The sequence below is a fragment of the Ammospiza nelsoni genome, chromosome 16 (genome assembly GCF_027579445.1).
Source record: "Ammospiza nelsoni isolate bAmmNel1 chromosome 16, bAmmNel1.pri, whole genome shotgun sequence".
NCBI classification, from domain to species: Eukaryota; Metazoa; Chordata; class Aves; order Passeriformes; family Passerellidae; genus Ammospiza; species Ammospiza nelsoni.
The window spans coordinates 2,237,514-2,265,138 of record NC_080648.1 but is presented as its reverse complement, the minus strand read 5'-3'; the positions used below and the strand labels follow the sequence as shown (position 1 = coordinate 2,265,138).

General features: G+C 51.3%; 1 protein-coding gene across 2 annotated transcripts in view; it reads left to right on the top strand.

Annotated features, from left to right (window-relative positions):
• Nucleotides 1–1,030: 1,030 nt before the first annotated feature.
• The window catches only part of SIL1 (SIL1 nucleotide exchange factor), a 328,507-nt gene continuing 301,912 nt past the window's right edge, over nt 1,031–27,625 (top strand). Inside the window, exons 1-3 of one of the 2 annotated variants that reach the window (XM_059483627.1) lie at nt 1,031–1,132; nt 23,016–23,130; nt 25,304–25,439. In XM_059483627.1, the coding sequence (XP_059339610.1) occupies nt 23,026–23,130; nt 25,304–25,439 (241 nt within the window). In that variant the 5' untranslated portion in view covers nt 1,031–1,132; nt 23,016–23,025. Of the gene's footprint in view, nt 1,133–14,392; nt 14,486–23,015; nt 23,131–25,303; nt 25,440–27,625 lie in introns of those variants that run through there. The other variant, XM_059483629.1, reaches the window with a different exon arrangement.

Here is a 27,625-nt window from a genome sequence, read left to right as displayed (position 1 = left end):
GTGATGTGTAAAGCCAGCATCTCCAGATCATTGCAAATATTCCCTCCTGATCCCAGGCATCCATCCCAGATATTCCCACCTTGTCACCAGCCCAGAGCACTGGGCGCCACCTCCAGCCCTTCCTTGGACATGTGCAGGGCAGGAGAATCCAACACCTTCCCTGGGCAGCCCCTGCCAAGGCCGGACCACCTTTTCCACGGAGAAATTCCTCCATTAGTCCAACCTAACACGATGCACAGAGGCGCGCCAAAGCAGGCATTCACTCCTGAGGGACAGATCCTCCAGGATGGGGTTGCTGCCCGGGACACGCCGTTCCCACAGCCAGGGAGGCTCCCGCAGTCCAGGGCAGCGGACACGGCTCAGCCCGGCTAACCCAGCCCGGGACACGGCTCAGATCGGCCCGGGACACGGCTCAGGCTCAGCCGGGGACACGGCTCAGGCTCAGCCCGGGACATGGCTCCGATGGGCTCGGGACACGGCTCAGATCGGCCCGGGACACAGCTCAGATCGGCCCGGGACACGGCTCAGACTCAGGCTCAGTCAGACAGGCTCAGGCTCAGGCTCAGGTTCAGGCCGGGACATGGCTCAGATCGGCCCGGGACACGGCTCAGGCTCAGGCTCAGGCTCAGGCTCAGGCTCAGGCTCAGGCTCAGGCTGAGGCTCAGGCCGGCGAATCCAGTCCGGGACACGGCGGAGCCGGGACAGCGCCGCCACCGCCGCCTCACAGGGCACAGGCGGGGCCAGGATCAGGGGGCGGGGCCAGGACCAGGGGGCGGGACCAAGAGCGGCGGTGACAGACAGGCACGGATCAGGGGGTGTGGCCAAGAGTGGGGCCGTGCTGAGTGAGTAGGGCGGGGCCAGGGGCGGGGCCAATGGCAGGAACTCGTGCAAGGACGGCGCTGATTGGCTAGAGGGGGGCCGGGGCGGGGCGGCTGGGGCCGGGCGGCGCGTGCGCAGTGCGGAGCGGTGAGTCGGGGTGGGGGGGTAGCAGGGGGCGGTGGTGCTGGCGGCCCGTGAGGGCCGGGGCGTAGCTGCGGGTCGGGGATCCGCGATCCGGGACGGAGCCCTGGTCCCGGCCCGGGGGTACCCACTGCTGCCTCCCTGCTTTGCCCTCGCGCGAGCGGACCCGGCGGTAAGGCCTTGCCGGGTGGAGGCTGCCCGCCGGCCCGGTTCCCCTCATTGGCTGTGGCCGGGCCGTTGGGGACGTTGCGTGTGCGGCCCCGGAGGCTCGGCAGCCCCGGCAGGACGGGCAGCCTGTGCGGCTGGAGTGCTGCAGCAAACGCGTGCCCTGTGAGGGGCACTTAGGCACACAGTCGGAGCAGGGCAGGGGTCCCTTACACTCAGGACTTTTAAACAAAAATCTTACACGTGAGTTTCCCCCAACGGGCGCAGTTTGGATCCTGCCTGGAGCACGAGGTTGCGTGACCTCTGGCCTACTGTGTGCCCAGGCTGCTGTGGAATAAAAACGTGCTGGAAAAATTGAAGTAGTTCTGGAATATTAAAATGGATGTTTCTTCAGGGTGTGCGCTCTGTAACTCGAGGTCTGAATTTTAAAACCGGTTTAATTGTTTTGGTACAAGCCCGCATATGGTTTTCTGGCAGGAGAACTGGTGAAACGATGCATTCCACAAGGCCAGGAAGAGAACGCTGAGCAAATGGGATTTTGTATATAAACACTGTTTGGAATGTTGCGTTAAAATGTTTAAGTTCACTGGTTGACTAACACTTGCATTAGGAGTGAGCTTTGACAGAGCTCTGATGCTGCCCACCTTCAGGAGGGTCTGGGTTTACACCAAGCTCTATAGACACAATTTCTTAAGTTATTTATTCTGCAGTGTTTCTTTGCTAGAACTAACCCAGTCCGAGTGCAGCGCAGAGGCAGAGCTGCCTGCGCTGGTGCTGCTCAGTGTGCCTGCCAAAGGAGGGTGATCAGCAGAGGCATTTCTGTGGTGGAGCTGTCTGTGCAAGAGGCTGGTCCGTGCACAGCCTGGCAGGAGCCTTTTAAGTGCAGATACGTGTTCAGAGGATGTTAGAAGATGATGGCACGCCCTGTCATTTACCCTACGTGCTGCCGCAGTGCTCCTGCTCCCTGTGATGATTTGAATTAATTTGTTCTCTGGGAGTAGCACTGTTAAGGGACGCACTTCTAAGTTTCTGTCTTTTCTTTCCCCCAATCCTGCCTTAAAATGACCCAGCCTGATCCACTTAGTTTTTCAGCAGCCTCTAGGGTATTTCTGTGGTGAAAGTATCCAAAATACTGTCCCAGAAACTTCAGTGTAGGAGTCCAGCTAGCAGAGGTGAGAGCAGCAGTGTTCTGGAGGCTGCTGTCTATGTGACCATGTATTTACTAAATTGGAAAGGATACAAATACGATTCTTGGTAAGAAATCAGCTGGAAACAATTCCTGGTGAACTGTCAGAACAGCCTTTGACCCCACAGTGTTGTCCCTGTGTCCTGAAGCAGCACAAGAGCAGGGCTGGTGCTACTGCCACCACCACCTTCATTTTTACAGTGGAGAATTCCTTTGGCCTGAGCAATAAAACACCTGGCAAACTCCAGCACCCCCACACCTGTCTCTGCTTCTGCTTGGGTTGAGCAGATGGGGTTGAAAGCACAGCAGCCATACCTTGAGAATTTGTGAGGCAGTGGATTATTGGGATAAATTTAGGGATAATAGTCAGCCTTTCCATGTGCTTATCCTCTGTGCTACTGACTCCCTCCGTGGCTTTTGTAACCCACCTCAGCTCTTACACCCAGTGTTCTCCTCTGAGAAATAACGCTCCACTCGGGCTCGTGAGCGAGGTGAATCAGCTTTAATTAAGATTTGTTGAGCACTTTGTTGATAAGTTCTCAATAGCTGGTTGCTATTTTTTATGAGCACACAGATATTCTTAGCACCTGCAGTGGGAAGTGACACAAGGCTGGGGGTCTCTGGGAAGCAGCCCTGCAAGGGAGACGGCGCCTGCTCCCCGTGAGATCCATTCTGGCTGTGGTTCACCAGGCAGCTCAGCAAAACCCCAAATCCCTCTGAGTCTTTGGGAAATGTGAAACGTTCCTGAGAGCTAAGCCCTGCTTTTGCATGAGATTTGTAGCTTTTGCCCCCTTGCTGGGTTTCTCCCAAGCTGCTGGTTGGGTTTGGTGCAGCTGTGTTCTGGTGTCACCTGCTTTGTAACACCTTGTGGCAATGGCTTTTAACAACTGTCCCCTCAAATTAAGGTGTCTGGGGTGGGCAGGGCTGGGTGATGGCCCCTGTGGGCTTCAGGCATTGCAGAGGTCAGTGGGGTGGAAGGGGAGGAGGGAAGCTAGGAAACCATGCCCTCCCCCAGGGCAGCATCCCATTCCCTGCTGGCTTCTCTGCTGCAGCAGCAGGTGGCAAATGAAGCTTGATGAGCTCTGTTAGTGAGGGATAAGGAAGGCGTGAATGGAAACGGTCACAGCAGTGCTGGCTCTGTGTTGTGTGGGTGCCCCTCAGCAGGATGAGGAGCTCTGTTGTATTTTGGGGAAGAGAAGGCTGTTCATTTGGCTTTGTCACTGCTGTAGGAGTAGCCAGATGGAGGATGCTAAAAGGAAATACAGGCCTGGAACAGCCTCCTTGTCCGTGCCCCTGTCCTGAGCCAGGTGAGAGATGCTTGGCTCCAGGCTGGGCAGCGGTGGATGGTAGTGCAGATCTGGACAGGGCCCAGTTCCCTCTGGGCCTTGGTGGAATCCCACTCTCAGAGCCTGACAGCCCATCTAACTTGTCCTTGCAGCAAACTGAGCAGCCAGTTTGTCTCTTGCCTTCATAGAGTGGGGAGTCCTGTGGCTGGTTTTCCTTGTGAGTAAACCCTGTTAAAATCTGAGAGCTGGGACTGGCCCTGGAGGGAGCAGGGATGGAGAAACCCCTCCACAGCTGGTGTAGGGCAGCATGTTTTATACTGCTGACTGCTCTGCTGGCTGCCCAGACCCTCTGGTTTGTCTGTACCTCAGAGCTGATACCCAGCATGGAGCCCAGAACTGGGTATTTTATGTTCCTGGATCACAGAGGGGAGTTCAGCTCTTTGGAGCTGTGGTGTCACAGCACTGGCACATTTAGTCAGGTCCCCAGTTTTCCCCAGGTTCCCTCTGTCTGGAGAACTTACCCTGGACTCTGTGTGCTTGATCTCTGTTTGTGCTGTTTCCAAGTACACTTCTTTGCATTGTTTTCCTTGCTTTTCTTTCTATTGATTTGTTGGTGTTTTGGGAACTTTTCTTCAGTTTATCAATTCCGATCATGACCTCCAGAGTGCCTCCAGCTCTTAACTCCTGGGCATCCTTTCAGGTTTTATAAAAGTGCTTTCTCTTCTTTGTTCAAACTATTAATGGAAAGGTTGAACAGAAGCAGACCTGGGCTGAGCTCCGAGGGCTCATACACAAGGATTTCTCTTGTGGTGACAGGGAATTGCTGATAGCTACCCCTCAAGTGTGTGGGGTTGAGTTGCTTTGGTTGGTCTTTTTTTTCTTATTAATGAGCACTGGGCCTCATGAAGGTGAGCTTGCCCAGACCCAGCTCCTCTGGCTATTCAAAAAGCATCAGATGGATAGAGTGAAAAACCTGCTTTGTGCTGGTCAGAGGTGTGATGGGCAGGTCTCTGTAGGGGAGGATTGTGTTGTGCTCTCCTTCTGAAGGCTGAGGTGATTTTTAAGAGCTTTCATGAACTTTGTTCACCTGGGTCTTCTTGCTGACACTTGCTGGAGCTGTCACAGCTCTGAGACAATCCTCAGCCCTGCTTCCCACTCAGAGCTGCCTCAGCAGTGGGGGAAGTTGTGTCCAGCATCTCCTGCTCCCCTTTTCTCTCTATAAGTCTCTCCTCAGTGAGAGTTGGGCTTGTCTGTATGTGGCTAAGGTAGCAAAAATGCATTTTTCTCCTCAAGCAATTCCAAGTTCCTTGTGTGGTTGCTCTTCTCTGGAAAAGAGAAAACTACTTGTTCTGGAGAAATTAATGACACTCATTTTTAATCCCAAATATTGTGTCCTGGTGGGTGGTTGCAGGACACCTCACTGCACCAGGCCTCTGCTGTCACCTCAGTGCCAACTGATTAAGGAAGAGCTGAAATAGATTTCACTGGAGCAAACATCTCTGCCCAACTCTACCCTCCCTGAGTTCTGTGAGTACTGAGCTGCTGGGCTCAGCTGCCTGAGGTTCAAGAATTGGTCCTTTTCTGAAGTGCTATTCCATCTTTCTTTGCACATGGGTGTAACGGTGGGGTGAAATTTGGGCCCCACTGAATTTAAGGACAACACAGGATTCCTCTGTGGTGTTCATGTCTTCCTCCTCTCCAGGCTGGTAACTTGTGGTACCCAGCTGTTCAATCCAGCTGTGCTTCAGGGACACCATCAACAGGATGGAGATGCTGTGCCCTCTTTGTTCTCCTCTATTGGTCTGTGGCTGATGGTAGAGTCATGGAATCATGGAATATTCTGAGTTGGAAGGCACCTACAAGCATCATTGTGTCCAACTTGGTGGATGCCCTGACCTAATTTCAGTTCTAGGGGAGAAAATTCAGTCTCCCTAAAACCTTCCTATGGCTTCTGTTGGATTCTTCCTCACTTTTCTCCAGGGGGCTGTGTGCTGTAGTTAAATATGAATGGAAAGGTTGTGTTCCACTCTGGATTACAGCTGAATCTCAGTGGTGGATAAATTGCATCCCAAGTCTAGTTTGCAAAGCCCTTTGGGCTTCATGGGCTGCAGGAGGCTGTATTTTATTCTGGATGTGTGTTTGCTGATAATTCTATAGGATTTGCAGACAGCAGGTTGTAAGAGCCCTGATTATACTGGTTCCCTGTGCAGTCAGACTCTGCCCAAATAATTCAAGTGCCTGCTGCAGAGAGAGGGAAAGGAAGTTGGAAGGATGATTTAGAAATCTCTGGAGTAGATGGGAAAAAGATGCATATGTTGATCTGAAGGAGATACCAAGCCACATATATGTCTTCCAGCATCTAAATAAAAGTCAGGATTTTTTAAATGGTTGCCTACTTAAAGCCCAAATAATTCCTTTAACGGCAGGTTTTAAAGGTTTAACCTAATTTTAGAATTTGTATTTCAAGTGTCCTTCCATAAAATTAACTTTTTGAATGCAGAATGCTTTAATGTCTTCCGTGTTGGTGCTCATTTGCAAGAAATCTCTGCACAGTTATTTCTTATGTACCAGTTAAATCTATCAGCCAACAGATGTCAAGTGTAGCAAAAATGCTATAATAATATTATGGTCTAATAATAGTTATAATGATTCTAATTACCTGGTGCAGCTTTAAAGAGAGGCAGATTCAGAGATGAGTGCAAAGGAGGTGTTTAACCTTGAACTGCAGAGGCAGGGCTCTTCCAGAGGTGCCTGTGCTGCGCCCTCTCCTCCCCATCAGACATCCCCCTCCCTCTATTTCCTCCAGCAGACTGGGAGCAGCACTCTGGTGTGTTTTTAATGTTCACACCTCATTCTGGCTATGCTCAAAGAGTGCTGGTAAGCTGAGGATGAGCACGTTTCCTGCAGTACCTGGGAGTGTGAAGCCTGCTCATTTTCAGCCTCTGTCTGCCCTGCTCCTGGCGTGCTCCCACAGCCTGATGATTGTGGCACTCGAGGATTGCTCCCACCCTTGGGAGCTGCAGAGCCTCAGCAATCTCCATCCTCTCTGCAAGCTGCTTGTGCTGCTCTTAACCATTAGGAGTGGCTTTGCCACAGCCTGGGAAGCACAAAGCCAGAGTCTCCTGATGGGATAGTGTTTGGGGATGTGCAGGTGAGTGGCTGAGAGCTGTTGATCCCTACAGAGGCTTTGCTGTGGGGGTAGGAGAGCACTGGGCTGGTTCTTGAGTGCTGTGCTTGCCTTGCCTTCGACAGGCTGGCCCCACAGAGCCTTGTCAGAGTCTCCTTCCCCAGCTGCTCCATGTGCCAGCCCCGTTACATCACTCCCCATGCCCTTTCACTGCTGTATTTTTCCTTTAGGAAGGATGCTGGGCTGCATTTGCTGTGTTCCTGTGGTTTTTGCCCGATGTTGCTGAGTGCTGTTAGTGCCTTGGGGTGCCAGTGCTCATTGTGGCTGTAGTGTAATGGATCCCCTCGTATCACAGCTGCTCATTTAATCCTGTGACATGAGGGGTGAGGAGTCCCTGGCTCACAGACCAGCAGCCTTTCCACAGAGGAAGCTCTGTGTGGGCTGGAAGTTGACAGCTTTCAATGATTATATGCTGAACCTTCTTCCTATAAATAATTGATTCACAGGCTGATGAGAACTACAGGAACTTGTCTCTCAGTTGCTGCTCCCTGGCATGGACAGCAGCTGGAAATCTGCTGTTTTCCTATAAAATGGATCCAGAGGAGCCCTTGCAAGGTTTTCTTTATTTCCAGCCTGTTGATAGGCTGACCTGCTCTGCTTCTTGGGAAAGCCCTGCCTGCCAACACCTGCAGCACACCTTGTGCCAGGGCTGGTGCTGCTGAGAGCTCTGCCACCTGCAGCCTTTCCCTGGGGGCTGTTCAGCCTCTCTCTTGGGCATGTTCAGCCTTTCCTTTGGGCAGGTTCAGCCTTTTCCTAGGACAGGTTCAGCCTTTCCCTCGGGCAAGTTCAGCCTTTCCCTCGGGCAAGTTCAGCCTTTCCCTTGGGCAGGTTCAGCCTTTCCCTTGGGCAGGTTCAGCCTTTCCCTTGGGCATGTTCAGCCTTTCCTTTGGGGAGGTTCAGCCTCTCCCTTGGGCAGGTTCAGCCTTTCTTTTTGGGAGGTTCAGCCTTTCCTTTGGGGAGGTTTGCCTTCTTGCTGGAGTCAGTGTGTGTGTGTGTGTTGGTGCATCACCATGGAGATGAGGCCACAGGAGCTGCAGGGCGCAGCCTTTTCCAGGCTCACGTGAAGAAGGATGCGGTAACGGGCTCCTCTTATTTAGGGAAAATGGTTTCTTGGAGTAAATAAATCGTCAAAGAACACTTGGCATTAGCTCAGGTGCTATTAAGGAGAAGATCTCTTGAAGCCAGAGCTGTAAGGCTCATACAATATTCACGTGCTTTGCTGTGTTCCACATCAGGCATTGCTGCTGTGCCCAATGCTGACTCACTGACCCACATGTGCTTTTACTTACCCCGAGATAACAAAGCTCCTGTTGCTTTCTCCTCCCTGTGGATGTATTTCTCATCCTGCCACAACAGCACCTTCCTGGATCCCTTTCCTTGCCCACTGAGTGTCCAGGCTTTCAATGCTTTGAGTGGTTACAAGGCTTCACTCCCATGGCTGCTTTGGCCGGGTTTGGGGAGGACGTGGAGGGTGTGTGGCTGCAGTGAGCTCTCCCCCATGCAGAAACACCTCTCTGGGTTGAGAACACCCCAAAACCCTGGTCTAGTCATGCAGACATTCTTGTGGGGTTGGGGACACTGCCCTTTCCCTGTGCCTGCCCCTGGCACACTCTTTCCTTTCCAGTTTCTGGTACACAGCACCCTCCCAACAAGGTCTGGAAGGGCCCTGTGGCAACTCTGCCTGATTGCTTCCACGTCTTATTCCAGACTTCATCTGTAAACATCTCTTTGCCCTTGCTAAAAACACTGTCTCTTAATTTCTCTCTGCAGGAGTATTATTTAATTTGTAACAGTTTTAGGACGTTATTTGAAAAATCCGATATGAAGCTGTATTTCATTTACTGTAATGATCCACTAATGCAGGCATATTTCAAAGGCAGGCAATGCAGTACTGTGGGGTTTAATTAAATTTTGTTTTTCAACTGAGCATCAATAGACAGACAATAACAAATGGTGGACAATATGCATACAGAACAAAGTCTCTTCATTTTCCTTTTCAAGACTGTGGAAGTGAAAATGTATAACCCTTAAAATGGACTTGGCCTGCTCACAACTGCTGCTTTAGTGTATTTAACTCACTTCAGGAGGAGTTTTTTCTTCTTACTCTGCCTTAATTAATTTTCTTGCTCTCTTCCTGCCCACAAAATAAACTCTTGCACTGTGGAAAATTTCCAACAGGAGCCGTGGGTGATCTAAGTGCTTCTGCAAGTTCTGCATGTAGTTTTGAATACTGTGTTGGTACCTAGTGTGTGATGGCTCTTCCAGATGGGCCCTCCTGAGGGTGACAGAACAGAAGGGCTGGGTGTGAGGTTCCTGTCTCTGGGAACTGGACATGGCATGTGCCAGCCTTGGAGAGGGAGGGAAAAATGGTGTTGCTGCCATGGTTGTACTCAAATCAGGAATCAGTAAGTGGCTCTGGAGTGCATTTTGTTCCTCTTCTCCCAGCAAGTGTGGGGTAATCAAGTACAGAGTGTATGTGGGGAAGCTTGGGAAGAGTGTTCCACATCAGCAGGAGGCTTCTGGGAACCATCTGAGTGCTCACAGCGTGGCACTTGGACACGTGTTCTTGGGTAAAGAAATTTGTCACTGATGCTGTTAATGGGCTCCTTAGTTCAGATTTGAGGAGCAGGGTGAGATGGGCTGGCTGAGGCAGATTTGGTTTCTCCAGGTGTCTGGAGAAATTACCATTGTTCAGGAACAGAACCAGAGTTTGCTGAGGAACCCGATGTGAGTGTGACTCCCACTGCACTCCAGCCCTTTGATTCTCTCAGAAATCTCTCAAAGGCAGAGAGCTGAAAAAAGCATTAATTTTTCAGAGGCAGAGTCTCCATTCAGAGATGTGAGTTCAAGCCATGTCCTGGGTTGATGCCTAAAGCTTTGCCTGCTTAACCTGCCTTCAAAGGCTGGGGGCAAGGGCTGTGCCTGGAGCTGGCACTGCTTTCCACCCCTGAGCTGGGCTGGGTCACAGTCCAGAGAGCTGCTGGCTGGAAACTGGAGCGTGCAAAGGCTGGGAATCTGTGGGAACCTGACTCCTGATGTCTGTGCAGCTGTACCTGCCTGAAAAGCATGGCTGGAAATGACAGACTGGAGGCTGTAACCTCCTCCTCCTCCCTGGATCTCAGTGTAACGCTTGCCGTGTTCCAGGCACAGCCTGTGTTGTTTGCTCCTTGCTGGAAGCAGCACCGTGAGTCCTTTGCAGCTCTCCTGGTGCCTGGGCCGGCTGAGGGTTGTGTTCTGAGCTGGTGAGAGGCTCCTGGAGCAATGGATGGGGTCCTGTGCTCCTGCCAGTCCCTGTGGCTGGAGAGGAGTCCTGGTACAGATAGAAGGGGTATAAATAGAACTCGTCATCAGGCACCGGATGCTGTTTAAATAAACTGGAAAAACCCCTCACAGCTGAGGTTTGTACTGGCCCTGCTAATGCTGGGGGAATGCCCCATGCCTGAATCCTTGTTCTTCCCTTGTTCCTTGCTTTAGGCTGCCAGATTTCCCATTTGCTCACTTCCTTTTGTTGATAGGCAGTGTCAAGGTTCTGTTGCTGGGCTTTGGGGCAGGAGGTTGCTTTCTGGTGACTTGAAGCAACACGTCCAGCTTCTCCTGTCCTTCCTTTGCATCTCCTGCCTTTCTACCTGTGGCTGCTCTCACTCTGCCATAAACTAATCTCCTTCCAGCCAGGAACCTCAGGCCTCTTGCAGACCCACTTTTATGGGGCCATTATCCATCATCTACAGAAGGAGAGGCTTTCTTGGCTGTGGCAGGGCTCAGGTGGCTGCTCCCAGATGGAGCACACTGGATCATCTGGAGCCAGTGGCTGAGCCCTGGGCTGAGGGATGTACCCTCTGTGCAGACCAGGGAGTGCTTGAGCCTGGTCTTTGCAGGAGCAGGTGAGTGATTTGAGATCCTCACAGTACTGCTGGCATGATTTATTCTTGCAGAAGTGCCCGCAGCAACTTTAGGGGTTTGTTCTTCCCAGCAGGATCACAGACAAGGACATGCCTGGGCCCTGTGCTTTAGTGGCTCTTGCAGGACTGTGCAGCAAACAGGACCTGCAAGGGGCCTCAGCACAAGGGCACAAGCCCAATGCATGGGGAACTGCAATGGTGCTTGGGAGTGAACAAAAATAAGTCTATTTAAAATGAAAAAGTAGTAATCTGTAATGCCGTTTTGAGGGAATTCTTGTAGCAGGAGAGCATGTGCTGGCTGGGAGGGAAGAAGCACTTGCTCAGACAAGTGATAATCCATTGCAGCCCGTTCCAGACACCTGGCAGATACCAGCCTTCCTCAGGCCTCCCTGGGATGAGCGAGGTGCTGTGCTGCTGGATGAGGAATGTGGACTTTCTGGACTATGTGGAGTGCTAATTTAAACACCAAACCCTTGTTCCTGATGGGAGCTGCTGGTGTCTGCCTGGTGTGGGGTGCTGCACGGGATCTGCAGTCTCACAGCAAGGAGTGTGCTGGGCTCCTCAAGCACTCGGGGCTGACACGGCCGCCTCGCTTCCTTGGATTTCTCCTCTGGAGTTTGGCAGCCGTCTGCTTCAGGGAGCACAGTGGCCTCATAAGAGTTTATTTGATCTGACACATGACAAATTGTTTCTGCTGGCGGCTACTTGAGGCACAGTCTGTTCGCTGGCAGCCGCGGCTCTGCGGGCGCTGGGAAGTGGAGGAAGGCAGCCCTGCCTCCTCCTCTTAGGAAACATCAGTGCAGAGAGTGTTGCTGTGACCCCCCCTGCCATCCCAGCCTCCTTTCTGCTGCTTGGTAACGGTGCTGCTGGCATGGATTATTAATGGTGTTTGTGTGCTGGGTGTGTCTGCAGGTGCTGGTTGTGGCTCCCATGGCGTGTTGGCTGCAGGGCAGAGGAGAACCTGTGTTCTGGAATCAGACCCAGTTGCCACTAAAAACACTTTGTTAAGTTCCTTTTTTTAGGACACCCTTTTAGCTCTGCAATGAGCAGCAGAATATTACATTCCTCAGCAGAATAAAAAGTACATGTCCCCTGTGAGATAGTGTAAATACATTTTATCTGTTCTATTACCTGCAGTTTTCAGAATATGTCCCCTAAGCATTTTAATCTTGTTTTTCAGGGTTGTCTCAGAGTGAGGAATTGTTCCTATTTGCAACTTTGGGAATGATTACTTGTTCATTAATTTCTTCCCTTTCCTGCTGTCCATCTATTATTGCTTCCAAGAGAAAAAAAAAACCTCTCTGTAAATCTCCTCCAAAAGAGGGCTGAGTGCCTGATTAGACAGAGAGTTATGTGTGCTGGGAATGTGTTCCCAGGAGATCATCCTGGAGCTGTGCATGGAGCCCTGGGTGCTGCTGTTCCATGCCCTTGGCACAGAACCCACCAGGTGATGCCTTTTCCTTGGTCTTAAAATTAAGAGCCAGACATAGACAGGGGAAAAAGGGTTTTTATCTTGGTATTTAATATGGATCTTTATGGTGCACCACTTCACCAAGGTGGAATGTGCTGAACTGCACACACATGGTAGATCACGTATACAATTTGTAGACCTTGCAAATTAGCATATTTAACAAAGATGCCTCAATGAAAGGCTTGAAGGAATAGCCTGATATCTTCCTATTTCAAAGTATTTCTCACTAGATGGGCCTAATTTTAATTTACAGGATGTATTTTAGAGGGGACCTTAGTTTCTCAAGACAGCTTAGGGCTTTCCAGCCTCCAGCTGAGAGGCCTTTTGGATGTTTGGTTTTCTGGCCTTACAGAATGCCAGGCTCATGGTAAGTTATCAGACATAAGGAATAAGGGCACTGAGAATACATAAAAGGTATATAAAAGAAAAGGCAAAAATCCTCATGGCATCACAGGTGCCTGGGTTGGCTCCCTGCTCTTTGCCCTGGGATGAACAAGCCCAGCAGGCAGCACGTGCCAGGGCAGCTGGGCACACGTGGAGCACACCTGAAGCACACCTGGGAAACACCTGGAGCACACCTGGAGCACAGTGGCGAGGCAGGAGCTGGAGCCAGGGCAGCTCCAGCACCCAAGCAGGGCTTTGCTGCTGCTGTGCTTTGCCTGCAGTGCCGGGGCTGTTACGAAACAGGAACGAGATGGGACAATGCAGAGCAGTTCCTGCTGCCACGCTTTTGTCCAGCAGCTAAAAGCCTGTTTAGAGGGTTTTGTGGAAGCCTTGTTTGCTTTGGTCTTTTTTTGCTCTTTCTTTAAGTACAGACTTAAAAGAGCTGGAGACTGGAGGCCACTGTAGTTATTATTTCTTCCTGAATAGCACAATAAATGTGCCATTTGTCAGGGTCCTTGCCTCAGAAAACATGTGGCCTGTTCCCACTGCTGTTCCCTTTGACATATGAGGAACTGCCCCTGCCTGCCTCTGGGTGTGTGGAGATTTCTCACTCCCTCATTGGGGTCAGTGCCAAACTTGTCTTGATGTGTGACGTGTGTGGTCACTGGAAGTCACTGTGGAGGCTGTCACTGAAACAGCCTGGATTCACAGAGCAGCTTCATTTAGATGGCAGCTGATGGAGGAGCTCTGCAGAACGGCTGGGTAGAAAACCTGTGTGCAGGAGGGGACAGCTGAGAGCTGCAGTTATCGTGGGAGAAGCTCAGACATGTACAGACGTGGTGTGGCAAACCTGTGGTGGATATGCCATGTCCCCACCTGCCATGGCACCACCAGGATGCACAGGCAGCTGCTCAGGATGTTCTGGTGTCTCACAGCAGAGAGGAAGGTGCTGCAGGTGCCTCTTGGATCAGAGCTGAGGGTGTGTGACGGAACAGTCTGCTGCTCACTCTGACAGCAGATTTCGAGCTCTTGGCTTTGCCAATCACCTCACAGCAAACACCAAGACATGGGAGTGAAAGTCCCTGTGTCCTTTGGCTGCTGCTTGGGTGTTTGCAGAGCCAGCAGGTGCAGTGACAGTCAGGACTGTCAAAGGAGGAACCCTCTGTGGAGCAGTGCTGCTCAATACTGAGATATGCCAGTCCATGAAATGGCTCTTTATAGGGTGTCTCACCAAAAGGATTTTCCCTTTGAGTGTCTGGATCTCCTGCTGTTGGTCTGAGCTCCAGATGAGAAACAGTGCATTGACTGGAAGGTACTGAGGTTACAGACAGAGTAATTGTCTCTTGGAAGAGAAAATTGTGGAGGAAACCCACTCAGAACACATCTCTGTTCTTCTCCTTCCTTAGAGCAGGTTTAGGAGTGCTGTGACTGAGGGGCAATGGGGATGGAGCTGAAGTTCTGCTGAGTGAACCCCACGGCTCTGAGGAGCAGGGAGACTGGTCATGGAGCCCAGGAGGGACCTGGGAGCTTTACTGGCTCTTTAGTTCTCTCTCCAAAACCCGTGAGTGCAGATCTCCTGGGGCAGCAGAGCGTTCCTTGTGAGGGGAGCCCATGGTGCTGCGGTTCCAGTGGCACGTGCAGGGTCCCAGGCAGTGCAGTCACAGGAAAGCTGTTTCATAACCTCTGCTGGAATTCATGAGATGTTCAGAGACAGGTTCTCCACTTAGTCAACTTTTTATAAGGATTTAAGGCTGAGGAGCTCTTTGAAGCACCGATGCAGCTTGTTCTGCCATGACAAGGTGGAGATGAACGCTGGCGTGACTTCCAATCCTAAGGAAAATGCTCTTTTGCACAGATCACAAGCTGTGGCTCTGCTGCTGTTTGAAGAGACCTGAGGAATCTCAGATCCAGGCACTCTGTACGACATCAAAGCCTTCCCATCTGAAGGTGAGGTGATGGGGAGCTCCAGCTCCATGTCCTTCCTGTTTGGGCAGCAAAAAGAAGGAAGGTCCCTGAACCAGGAGTTGCTTGGGGGATCAAAGCTCTGCTTAGCAGAGGCTGACAGGACAAAAAGCCAGGATGGCAGCAGGGAGGACAAACCCTGCAGAAGATCTGGGCCATCTGATAGCAGACCTCCAGAGGGGCCTGGGAGACCTTCTGCTGTGCTGGAGGAGTGGGGCCAGCACCTCCCCCCGAGGAGGCAGACCTGCAGTGTCCTGGGCTTGACTGGAGCCATTCCTTGGTGCCTGAGGGATTGTTTAATTAAAAAGAATGCTGCACCATCACATTTCAACTGTTTTCTCCACACGTTGCTGCAAGTAACATCTAAAATAGCTCTAAAAGGCAACAAGCCATTCCCCAAAGCAGGGGTGGCAGATGAACAGCAGGAGAAGGAAGGAATTATGTTCTCTTTTTGCTTTCTGTGTCTGTGCATTTGCTTCTGCATTTGCAGGCCTTGGGGCTTGTTTTAATTTAAATTTCCTTAGGAAAAACCCTGTTGAAGGAATGCTGCCTGCAGTGGCTGGCTGTTCTGCTTTCGCTTTGTCCTGGGGAAGCTTTGATGGTTGGGGAGCAGGAGTTGCTTTTCAGTCTTGGTGGGAAATGCCTGGATAGAGGAACGGCAATGACCACAAGAGTCACTTCTGGATGGTGGGACTGCCAATCTCTCAGCTCTCACTTCATGCTCATTCCTGTCCCAGGGCTTATTTAACTGCTTAACAAAGGCATCCTCTGCAACCACTGAGAAAGGACCAGTGCAGGGATGGAAAAAAAGCAAACTTGCATCAAGCCTTTGATCCAAGCACAGGGAGCTACTGCTGCTGACCTCAGTGTTTGTAACCATGGTGTCAGTGTTGGAATGGAGCAGCTGAGCCCCAGCGTGGGCACTGATGTGTCCAGATTGATGCAGGGACTTGGGGCAAAGCCAGGACTGGTCCTGAGGGAGCCTGTGTGGCAGCAGGTTGTGTTCATCCCCAGAGAGCTCCTTCCTCCCCTTCAGGGGTGGGTTTGAGATTGGCTTGTTAGGGCTTTATCCCAGGTTTTGCTGCCCGTCTGGCAGCTCCTGACTGGATTTGACCCACAAGGTTGATCCCAGTGGCCTCTGCCTTTTCATCTGGGAGCTTGCCACAAAACTGGAAGCATGTGGGAGCCAAGCCAGGGCTGGACATCCAGCCAGGCATCTCATGAGCTCAATCCACAAGCTGCTATGCCATGTTATTCCTGCGCACATACCCAGGGCATGCAGCCGGTGAGCCCCACGCTTGCTGCCCGTGTGCCATCCTGCTCCCTGCTGCTCCCGGTCCCCTGGCTTGTCACGGGGACTCAGAGCTGTCACCACTGACTGTCGCTCTGTGGAGAGGTGAGAAAATGCATTTTTCATGAAGCTCACAGCTCGTGGCTCCTGGCAGATCAATAGGGCAGCTGGAGGAGTCCTTTGCGTGCCCAGTGTTGGGGCAGCTCTGTGCCAGTGCTCTGCAGGGACTGGCAGGGGTTCCTTGGCTTGGCAATCCCCGTGGGAAGGAAACCTGCAGGCTGAGCTGGGGCTCCTGACTGAGATTCAGCCAGGGCAGGGATGGTTGTGCTGGGCAGGCAGTGTGGTGTGGCTGCTGCTGTGGGAGTCGTGTGCTGGATCCATCACCGCTGGATTTCTGTAACACTGAGCAGGAATTTTTTTTTCATGGTTTCTTAACCTCTTAATTGAGTTTCTTTATAGGGAAGCTGGTATCTGACAGGGGAAGGAGGTTGTTATTCCCTGTGAGAACCATGGGTGAACAGCAGGAACTTGGAAAATACAAAAAGCTGTTTCCAGAGAGGCTGGGAACAAGCCAGTTAAATCTTTGACAATTCGTGGGCCCAGCTGCAGTGGGACATCAGGATTCTCTGGGACCTTGTTAGTGCAGCATGTGCTTTCTTTCCTGTTAGATTCTCCAAGCTTGGGAAAGCAGAGGGGATAAAAACACACAGAATGCTGGGAGACTCCTGGGATAGTGTGAGGCAAGGTGTCACCTTGCAAATAGGAACTGGTGGAAAGGATAGATCTGAGGGGGGGGAGAAAACATCACTTATTGTGTGTGCTGTGCATGGGAAATTGCAGCAAGGAGTGGGAGAAGGGAATAGGTATGGGTAGGATGAGAGGTGTTTTGGCTGGGATTTGGGGTGGTGGGGAGGTGAGGAGGAAGGGAAAAGCTGTTTCATGTGGTGGAGGTCAGGCAGTGTGACAGCTTTTAGAAAGATGTTTGTCCTGAAGGTCCCTGTGCACTCTCATCTCCAGGCAAGTCCTGAAGTCCTACATTGGAGCAAATCAGCACCAGTGCTCTGGTGTGGGCCCAGAGGTCCCTGCCAACCCCAGAGCTCTGAGGAGTCAGTGTCATGTGGTGTGCAGGCAGAGCAGAGCCCTGTGAGAGCAGCTGCCAGAAATTCAGAGAGATGCGCTGCTTATAAATAATAAATGATAAATTCAGCCTCTGATCTCCGAGGCACGCTCTGCTTCTGCACACTCCATGCTGGCAGAGAAGATTCCCCATGCTGGACTCAGCAGTCTGTCTCTGGCGTGGAGGGTCTGGGGGAGGCAGCTCATGGAACTGGGGTCGTGCTGAGCCCTGGTGGAGCGTGGCCCCTTCTGCCAGCAGCACTAATGAGCGTGGCCCCTGTGCCACGGCCGCTAACGAGGGTGAGGGCAGCCTTGCTCAGCCTTCACACCACCCCAGCTCAAAGCTGTGCTCCTGCCCTCTGGAGAGCAGCGTTTTGTGTGAATGCAGCTTGCTGAATGAATTAATTAAGTCAATTTAAATGATAGACTAAACAATGCTTAGTGTTAAACTGTGCGAGCTGTATAAACAGCAGGGTCAGGGTTGCTGTGGCCATTAGAAGGGGCAGTTCTGGCTTTATCCAACACACAACAACCCCTCCCCTGCTCTTGGGGGAGCTATGGCAGTGCTGGTGAAGCTGCTGGTGCCAAGAGCTGTCCCGGGCACTGCTGGGCTGTCTCCTGCTGCTGGACACATCCCTGGCACCTGGCAGGGCTGTCGGAGCTGTGTTGGGTGGTGTCATGGCCAAGCTGCTGCTCGAGGGGCTGATGTGAGCTGATGGCTGCACAGGTAGCCTGGAGGGGTTATTAATATTTATTGTTATTATTTGTTAGCAGCGGTTACAAAGGTTGCATGAGTGCTCAGTAGATGCCAAGCTCTGTAAACGTGTTTGTGCCATGGTTATCCTGCCCCTGCCACCCTGTGCCCGTGTTACAATTCCCTCCTGTGGGCTGGTTTGAGTTTGGAGCAGGACCTGCTGCCCCTGCTCAGGCTGGGCTCAGCCAGCCCAGTTTATTCCTACCAGCCTCAAAGTGTGGCTTCCTTGCTGTGTGGGTTCTCTGTAGGCAGCAAGAAGGTGTTCCCACAACTTTTCCCTTTGTGTAGGAGTGTTTTTAACATGCCAGAGCAGAGTCCTAGTAGGAGTAAATGATGAGGAGCAGGCAAGAAGAATAAATGTTTTTTTAAAGCCATTTCATAAGCGACATGAATGGAATGGTCTGTGTGGCAGCTACACCCTCTCCACTGGGATCCTGGAGGTGTGAGGGGGCTGGCAAACAACTGCTGCTCCCTGGGCTGCCCTGCCTGGCTGGGGCTTTGTGCCCAGGTGGGACCCTCTGGCAGGGCTTGGGGCTCTCACTGGAGTGGGGCTGGGACACCCACTGGAGGTACAGGGGTGCTTTCCTGAGGTCAGGATGCCTGGAGGAGCAGAGCTGCTGGGATCATCCTGGGCATTGACCTCGGGTGATGGTGTGTGCAGGTTGTCCTGTGTGAAAGCACAGGGTTATGCACACCCAGCTAGTGACTGGGGAAGGGCATTAGAGTGTGGCCTCCCAGTAATCCTCTGTGGCCTCCCAATAATCCTCTCTTTGCCGTCCAGCTGTTTCCTGTCCTAGGCATAGGCTGAATTTCAGCTCCAAGCCTCCTCTTTCTCCTGCTGGTGTAGCTGTGCAGTTGGCAAGCAGGAGGGACAGCTGGCCACAGGGTGCTCCCAAGGTGTCTGTAGCACACCAGCAAACATGAGTGCTCCTCACAGACCTGGGGACCCTCTTGCTCAGAGGAGGGAAATTGCAGGTCAGGTCAGCTGCATTTCCTTCTCTTTGTCTGTGGCACTGCACAGCACTCAGCCCGTCACGGGGGCTTGGCCCTGGATGCCACCATTGGAAGGACATTGTGTGTGAAGGGGATCTCAGCTCGCTGTGAGTGCACTCTGTGTCCTGAGAGCCTCTCCAGTCCCACAGCCCCTGTGCACGGCTGGCTGGAGCTCATTCCCTGAGCTGCTGTTGCCCAGGAAACTTCTCCTTCAGCCTCAGAGGCTGTGAGTGCTGCCAGGGCTTTGTGGAGGTGCCTGGGCATTCCCATCCCTGCCCTGCTCTCACTGAGGGAGCTCTGTTGGTGCTTTGTGCTGGATGGCACACAATGTGCTGCTGGTGCTCCCCTTGCCATCTCAGTGAGGCTGGCTGGACAGAAACCTGCCCTGAGTTAACCTGCAGACAGTTTGTAAGGCTGTAATCCTGCTCCCTCAGGTCATCCCTAGGTGAAAACAAGGATTAGCTTATTGCTATTGCTTAGTCTTGGAGATAATTGGTGTTTTTGAATCAGCACTGGGATGGCAGCAGGAGCAGGACAGTGCCTGTCCCCTGTGCTGGCACTGCTGAGGGGCCTCCAGTCTTGTGTCCAGTTCTGAGCTCTCATGGCAAGAAAAACATGGAGGGGCTGGAGCGTGTCCAGGGAAGGGAACAGAGCTGGGAAGGGGCTGGAGAGTCAGTGCTCTGAGGACCAGCTGGGAAAGGGGCTCAGCCTGGAGAAAAGGAGGCTCAGGGGGAAAGAACCTTCTCCAGGAGGGAGGAGCCAGGTTGGAGTCGGGCTCTGCTCCCAGGGAATGAGGGACAAGACAAGAGGAAATTGCCTACAGGCTCAAGGTGGCCACAGCAGGAATTGCCCCATGGAAAGGGGGCTCAGGCCTTGGCAGGGGCTGTCCAGGGCAGGTTTGGAGTCCTCATCCCTGGAGGTGTCCCAGGAAGGGCTGGAGGTGGCACTCAGAGCTCTGGGCAGGGGACAAGGTGGGGATCAGGCACAACTTGGACTCAATGGTCCTGGCAGTCTCTTCCAACCTCAGTGATTCTGGAATTCTGCTTCCAGCTGGCTGCAAAGCCAGAGGCTGATGTTGGGGCTGAGGGGCTCTGGGATGTCTGTGTGCTCTCCTGGAGCAGCATGTCAGGGCTCAGATGAGGCTTCTGGAGGATTTGTTGGAGTGGCACAGGACGGGCAGTGTGGGCTCTGTGCTGGGCTGTGAGGGCAGTGCTGCCAGCAGCAGGAGGCATCAATGACATGTGCTCCTCTCACTGGCTGCCTTGGGGCTGTCACCTGTGGCTGTGGGAGCTGCATTCCCGGGGCTGTGCAGCCCCCTGTGCACAGCTCTGCCCTCACTGGAATGTCCTTGCTAATGGGGAGCACAGCTCTGGGCTGTTTTTGCTGCTGCTGGCACAGACCAGGATTTCCGGAGCTGTGGAGCAGAACTCCCAGCCAGCAACATCCCCATCTCTGACAGGAGGGTTACTGCCAGCAGAGGAGACTTCTTGGAGTCTGACCCTTTGCTCTTTCCCTAGTGCCTGATTTTGTTTGACAAAAAAGGATTATTGAGAAAAAACCAGCCCCTCCACTCTGCACAAGGGGAATTTCTGACCTTCCTAGTCCAGTTTTGCTGCTGCCTGGCTGCTGTATGTGCTGGATGCCCAAAGATGCCCTCAAATCCAAGCCAACATTCCCTGTGCAGGTGGGGTCACCACAACCACAGGCTTCTGCTTCACAGGCTGCAGAGGTTGTTTCTGGAAATCCACAGAAACATTCTTGTGGAAATCCTCTCCTGCTCTCTGTGTGTGTCTGTCTGTAAGGAGATGTCAGCCTGTGCAGAAGCTCCTCTCCAGGAGCTCCAGAGCCCTTGTTGCACATGTTGGCTCCTCCTGCCTACCTGGGACTGAAGCAAAGTGCTAATTGTTGTGCAGATGTCATCTGCCAGGCAGGCAGGAGGCTGGAGGCTTGGAAGAGGCTGTGCTGTCATTTGCTAGCAGCCTCCTCGGTACACGTGAGCTCTATTTTTATTGGGAGTGTGCGTTTGCTTTCAGCCACTGCTTTGTTGAATTTCTCTTTCTTTCTTTTTTTTTTTTTTCCTTTTTATTTCCAGGCTTGCAGATAAAGTTTGAGGGATACATCTATTTTTCATTATTCTAGTTTTTCTGCTTGTTTTATAACTGAAAAAACCTCAACCAAACCAAGAAACCTGTTCCTGTGTAAAAAGCTTTAGTTTGTTCTGAGGTGAGAGGGAATTAATTGTGTGTTGTGGTCATGCTGGACTGAGGTCACGACTGTGGGATTGTCCAGAAGGGCACAAGGATCATGATCTGGGATCAGAGGGAGTCTGAGGCTGAGCATTGTGCTCTGGGTGTGCCAGCTCAGGAGCCTGGGTGTTGGTTGTAGTCTGGATTTGCTTGGCCATGTCCCAGGAGAGAGCTGGAGGCTCTGGCCACAGGTTGGCTTATGAAAACAGGGAGCTTTTCTTTTACTCCAGCTGTGGTTTAATAAGGGCTTGTGGGCCCTTGAGGTGGTTCTTTGACCCTTTAGGAAAGAGGAGACACTGAAGGGGGAACTAGGAGGTGATGCTTTCCTGAACTGTGTGAGTTAAGCAGGGGGATGCTCATTGCTCAGGGATGCTGTGGGTGTCAGAAATCCAGATCTGTTCCAAAACCAATTAATGTGAAAAATCCAGTTGGTGTGGTAGAGGTGGCTCAGAGGCAGAGATTGCTGCTCAGGAAGACCCTGGCTCAGGAGTTTTTGGAGGCTGCAGAAGTACATCAGGTGCACTGTTACCTCTGCTCTGTCCCTCTCCTGGTTTCCTCTTCCTTTTCTGGCAAAAACCAAGCAGGCAGAGGAAGAAGTAACAAAGTGTAGTGTAGGGACAAGGTACCAGTGAAAGGGTGGAAGAACAGGAGGCTTCCCTCCACGTCCCTGAAGGCTTCTGGGGGCAGAGGCTCTTTGGTGCCAGGAGCTGGTGTTGGGTGCTGCTGTGAGCAGGTTTTCTCCTTTGTGGGACACAAAGTGGTTGCTTCAGTGAGGGACAACTCTGCTATCTGATGTGCCACCCTGATGGACAGCAAAGCAAGATTTTTCGGACTGTGTGTAGGGGAGGAACTTCTGTAAAACCTGGATAGCAGTAGGAGCAGACTTGATGGAGGGATGAGTAATGAAGGAGTGTTTGAACGGAACTAATCAATCCTATCTTCTTTCAAAAGACCTCATTTAGTTTAATTTAGCAGCATGTAAATTTAGAGCCAATCACAGGAAATACTTGTGCAGCCTGTGTGCTGGCAGGCTGCTGCACTCCCTAGCCCAGCAGAGAGCTGAAGGCTGTAGGTGGATCCCGAGCCTCGTGTGAGGCACTGGGGGCACACGTGTGTGTGCTCACACGCAGGGTGGGCACAACTGCTCTGTGCCCAGGCACTGGCACCCACAACAGCAGCAGCAGCCTTCATTTCCCCCTCATGTGCTCCACCAGGGTGTCCCTGTGCTCCACCAGGGTGTCCCTGTGCTCCATCAGGGTGTCCCTGTAGCCCGTCAGGGTGACTCTGTACCCATCAGGGTGGCAATGTAGCCATCAGGGTGGTTCTGTGCTCCATCAGGGTGGCTCTGTGCCATGGCTCTGTGCCCATCAGGGTGGCTCTGTACCCCATCAGGATGGCTCTGTGCTCCATCAGGGTGGCTCTGTACCCCATCAGGGTGGCTCTGTGCTCCATCAGGGTGGCTCTGTGCCCCATCAGGGTGGCTCTGTGCCCCATCAGAGTGGCTCTGTGCCATGGCTCTGCTCCCTGGAACACCTGAGCATGGTCAGAGCCAGCTCCTGGCCCCATGGCTGGGCTGAGCCTCTGCTCTGAGCAGCAGGGAAAGCCTTGTGCTGTAGGAACCACTGAGTAAACCTTGCTGACCTCTGCAAAATGTTGTTTTCCTCAAGAAAAACCTACATATGGATTAGATGAACCCCTGCTCCTTGGACAGCTGGTCGTTTTGTTTAATTTGAATTAACGCAGCTACTTCTGTGCTTAAAATGAGGCACAGGCATAAAAAGCCTTCACAGGATTGCACTGCTTTTAATTTTTCCCTCTAGTTGTCATCCATGGCACTGACACAGAGATTTTAAACAAGTCTTGCAGGTCTCCTCATATTTTCCAGGAGAGATATCATCCCCTGTGGGGTCAGTATGAGTTCTTGGCATTACCTGTCACAAACCCCATTAGCAGTGAGCCCCACGAGTCCCTGTGCTCACACCTCGAGGTGTTGTGCCTCCTGCCATGTCACACCCCTGATCCCACGCTGTGTTGCAAAGTGTTGTGTAAAGAGTCCTGAAACCTGCAAAAATGGAAAAAAAAACACTGTTGGGTTTGTTTTGCTTTGCATTTCAGGCTGGTGGCAATGTCTCCTTGGGCCAGGCTCCTCTCCAGCACCTCCAGGGTCAGCCTGCTGCTGCTGCTGGGCTCTGTGCTCCTCTCCTGCTCCAGCCTGGGACAGAGAGTGCCTGTAAGTTTTGGCTGCTCCAGCTTGACTTCAGACTGATAAAACATGGATGCTTTTTGCCTTTAAGGAAATGCCCATTATTCTTTATGAAACGTCTTTCTCCTGCTTGAATTATGAAAACAAACCAGAAAGGGTTCTGCTGATTTCTGTGTAAATGAAGAATCACTTGTGTGGTGCTGCCCGTTTTTGCTAGAAATGCTAATGAAAATGGGGTATTGCAAAGCAACTGTGGCCAGGCAGTGACAGCAGCACTTAAATGAACCAAGTCACATCCTTTTATCCTTACTGAGCGTTTAAACCCCACACTTTTCCTGAGCAGAGCTGGTAAACATCAGCTGTCTCCATTATGTGTTTGAACAGATCCAGCACTGGGAGGCCTGGTGGTAAATTTACAATAGCCTGTATCACTAACTCCCTCTTGGATAATCACAGAGCTGTGGAAATCAGCTAAGTAATAACTGCTCCACTCACTCCTTTTTAGTCCTGTTGAGTCTTGGCTCAGAAAATGTTAACATTGATTTTCATCTGCAGAACCTGGGCTTTTATGGCTGTGATTGTTCCTGAGCTTTAACCATTTGTTATAATTTGAACAATTCCAAGCCCCTGATGCACTCAGCAAAAGCAGGAGTTAAGATCTGGTTCCTTGTGCATTTCTGAAATCGCAGTCGCTTTCCACAGCTGAAATAAAAACATTCTGTAGGTTTGTCAGCCTTCCTTGTGTGTTACCGCAATCAGGGAATTGTGCAATTGTGTAGGTTGGGAGAGACCTTTGTGATCATTGAGTACAACCTTTAACCCAGTGCTGCCAAGGCCACCAGCAGCCCTCATCCCCAAGTGCCACATCCACACTGCCATTGCTACTCTGCGTGTTTTGCTCAGGTTGACATTTCTGTTGCTCAGAAAGACTCTTCTAGGCTGGAAACGGATATTTATATGCAGAGCATCCAAATTCTGACAGAAAATGTGCATGCATTTTTTTCCCAAAGAGTGGAAGAACTGAAGGCAGAATGTGTCCCAGAATTTCCCAGTTAACCTCTGAATTTACTTACATTTTTCCCTGTGAAAACATCCTAAGGATTAAGATCCAAACACTTCATGAAGTGAGCTGTAACTCCATCTTAATTGCCAACAATTAGGACTAATCATTCCCTGTAGGGTGGTTAACTCAAATTCCTCAGTGGTGACTGAATTGGTGATCTCAGAAGCTGAAAATATTCCCTTCAGCAGGCACTGAGCTGTGGGGATGATGAGCCTGGACCAGTTCATCTGTTCCTGTTGGAACCAGAACAGCCCAGACCCAGAGTCAGTGCCTGGTGTGAGAGTACAGGTCATTTCTGTGCACTCTCCAGAGTATTTTGTGACTCCCACCAGCTCCCTAGGGAGGCTTTCCATTGAACACCAAGGTTTCCCTCACAGCAAGGATTTTTTCCCTGCTGTTCTTCCCTTGGTGTAACATCGAGCCGCTCGTGCTGGCTGCTCTCCCACACCTCTGCCAGCCTCGTGCTGCACTTGCCATGGAGGTGGTGATTAAATCCCTATCTCATTGTTTTAAAAGCCTTGGAGAACACTGGAAGAGGAGAAGAGATCCTCACATTTGTATCATGTGGGCAGCTCAGTGTGTTTTTTCCCGTGTCCTATTTTGGAAACAGCTGAACTATTTTAGCTGAAATCTTCTCCAAGCCTGAAATAAGTGCATTTAAGAAAAAGAAAAATAAAAAAACCCAACAAAACCCAAAAAACCTCACCAAACCCCAAACCAACGAACAAGCCTTGAGGCATTCCACTCGTGTGGAAAATTTCAGCTGAAAAAGTTAAAAGTTTGACATATTTTTAGGCAAGGGAAAATGGGGTCTTACAATGTTATACAACCCTAATAATAGCCAGGGCTCCTGCTTCTGACTGAAATACAGGTGAGGCTCTGTGAGAGCTGGTTTGAAACCTGCAACCTGCTCTGGAATAGGAAATAAGCTGCGTTGCTTTGTTCAGCACAAATGTCATGCTAGTTATGCATGTTTAACCTTTAATATACTTTAAATCTAAATTTAACCATGTGGAAAGAATCTCAGATGTCAAAAAAAAAAAAATCTGCTGGCGAGGGAAAAAATTTTGTATTCTCAGCCAGCACTAAATTACCCAGATGCAATTGCTAATGAGCTGAATCTCTTCTCTCCAAAAGGAGTTTGCCCTTACAAAAATAGAAGAGAGCGACATAAAAGATGACAGTGGGAAGGAGCTGGGGACAGAGGATGACGCTGATCCTGAAGACCTGGAAGTGTTTTACCCCACGGATCAGTGGCAAACGCTGCGTCCAGGTAACTGCTAATTATAGCATGCCTCTGGAACCCACCTGCCAGCACTGACAGGAGCCTTGCAGACGCTCCAAGAGCTGTTTGTTCCCATGACAATGTGTGCTTTTGCTGGTGCTCACACAGAGAGGAGGACTCGGTGACCCAGTGCAGGGACTGGAGGCGGTGGGCGAAGTGTCCAAGGAGGGGAGAGGTTGCTCCAGGGCTTTCAGGTCACTGGAGCAGGAGGAGTGGGCTGCCAGCCCCCTGTGGGTGGGGGGCTGTCTCTGTCACTGGCTCCACAGCCCTTTCTCTCTTCATTTGTCAAGGGCCAGGTTTTATAACGTTTGTTGGCACGTGGATTCCCAGGTCTGCTGTGCTCCGGTATGGCGCTGCTCAGTGGCAAGCTGATTAGGAGCTGTCACTGGAGCACTGCACAGCTTTTTAACAATGGCTTTTCTGTTCCTCGCCTGTTTGAAAGCTAGCTTTTATTTCCATCTGTGCAAACCACAAAAAATCTCTTCCCTTTCTTCGGGTTGGTGTCTTTCATTAGACATGCCTGGGACTCTGTGGTGAGAGGAGCCCAGCAGAGCAGCTTGGCCTCCGTGTGCTGGGAAGGCTCTGGAGGGGCCAAACCCATTCAAACACACACAGATGCACGTGTGCATACATATTTCAACAATTAGCCTGTCTCTGGGATCCTGAACGAGCTGTTTAATCCACTTGTGCTTTGGTGTCCTCATGTATATGCAGGTGTAATACCTTCCCACCTCACAAGGGTGAACTAAGTAGTAATTAATTTTTATAAAGTGCTCTGAATTTAAGAGCTTTATCCTGTGCTCAGTATTATCATTGAAAGAATAAGTATGGGTTCCATTTTTCTTGAAATTTCTGCCAGATATAGCAGAATGACTTTTCCAAATGTAAATCTTTGTATAACATAAATGGCTACAAAAGCCCCTGCGTTCCACAGAGCTGCAGTATATACTTATATTCCATTTCTGTACCGTTATGTATGGAAGGCGTGTGGTGTCCCTGCTCATTATTCAGCCTGGCAGATCCCCACCAGCTTTGTTGAAGCAGAACATGTACATACTTGCAATCATTAGAAACCTCATTGCAGGGTTTGTTCACAAGCACCTTCTTCACTGCTCGGGTGCCTTATTTCACTTCATTTTTGTAGTTATTCCATGTTGGGCACATGCAGTGAAGGGCTTGGGGAAGTGGGGAGTTTGTTAGTATTCACAGAGGAGAGTAATTTTGGTTACTCTTGTAAAGACTTCAATGGTGTCCTGCCTCATGTTCTGACTGCACAGACCCCAGCACTGGGGACGTGGCACAAAGAGGAGCCGGCCTTGGTCTCCTGCTGCCAGCCTGGGTTTCTGTCTCCTGGGGTTCTTCTGCAGTGAAATCCCTGTGAGGACTGGCACTGACACCTTCAGCACGTGTTAGCCAAGGCTGGGGCCCTGCTGCCAGCATGAGCCCATCCCTGTAGCCTCTGGCCACACTTTCCCAGTGTGAGCTCAGCTCTGGCTGGCAGGGAGCTGACCTGGCACAGCTGCTGCTGTGGCTGCACAGGGATTCACCTTTTGGTGCTGCAGCAGAGCCACGCACCTTGGCAGCGTGTCCATCCCACTGGTTCTGCATCTTGCCATGTTTTCCATGTGGCTGCACTCACTGGCAGCTGAGCAGAGCCTGGCTGGGCTCAGGGTTTGCCTGCTGCTGCCCATGTCTCCAGGACACCCCCACTCCCTCTCCCGTTGTATCCCTGTGGCAAACTAGGCCAGTCTCTCTGGGGGAAGCAAATTCAAGTGTTTGAATTTAGAATTTGGATCTACAGTTCTGAGCACTGGGAGGGAGCTTGGAGCTGCGTTTCCCCCATCTCACTCCTGTTTCAACTTGTTCCTGTTCTGAGCTCACGCAGGATTTTGTGCTTCTCTACAATGGTGCAGCAGCTCATCTTTTATGGATGTGTTCCCAGTTTTCCTCTGCTGAGTTTCCAGTTCCCTGTTGCTAATTGCATCAATCCACATTTCCACCGGGACTGCAGCAGTGTCATCAACCTGTAACCTGTCAAATCCCTCCCCAAATTCCATTGTTGTTCTGTCTAATGCTTTGGCCGCTTGTTCCTCACTGTCTACAGTGTGAGCTGGATTTTGATCAAGTGCTTCCTTGCACTTTGAGCACACTTCAAGCTGCTGGAGGTAGCTGGA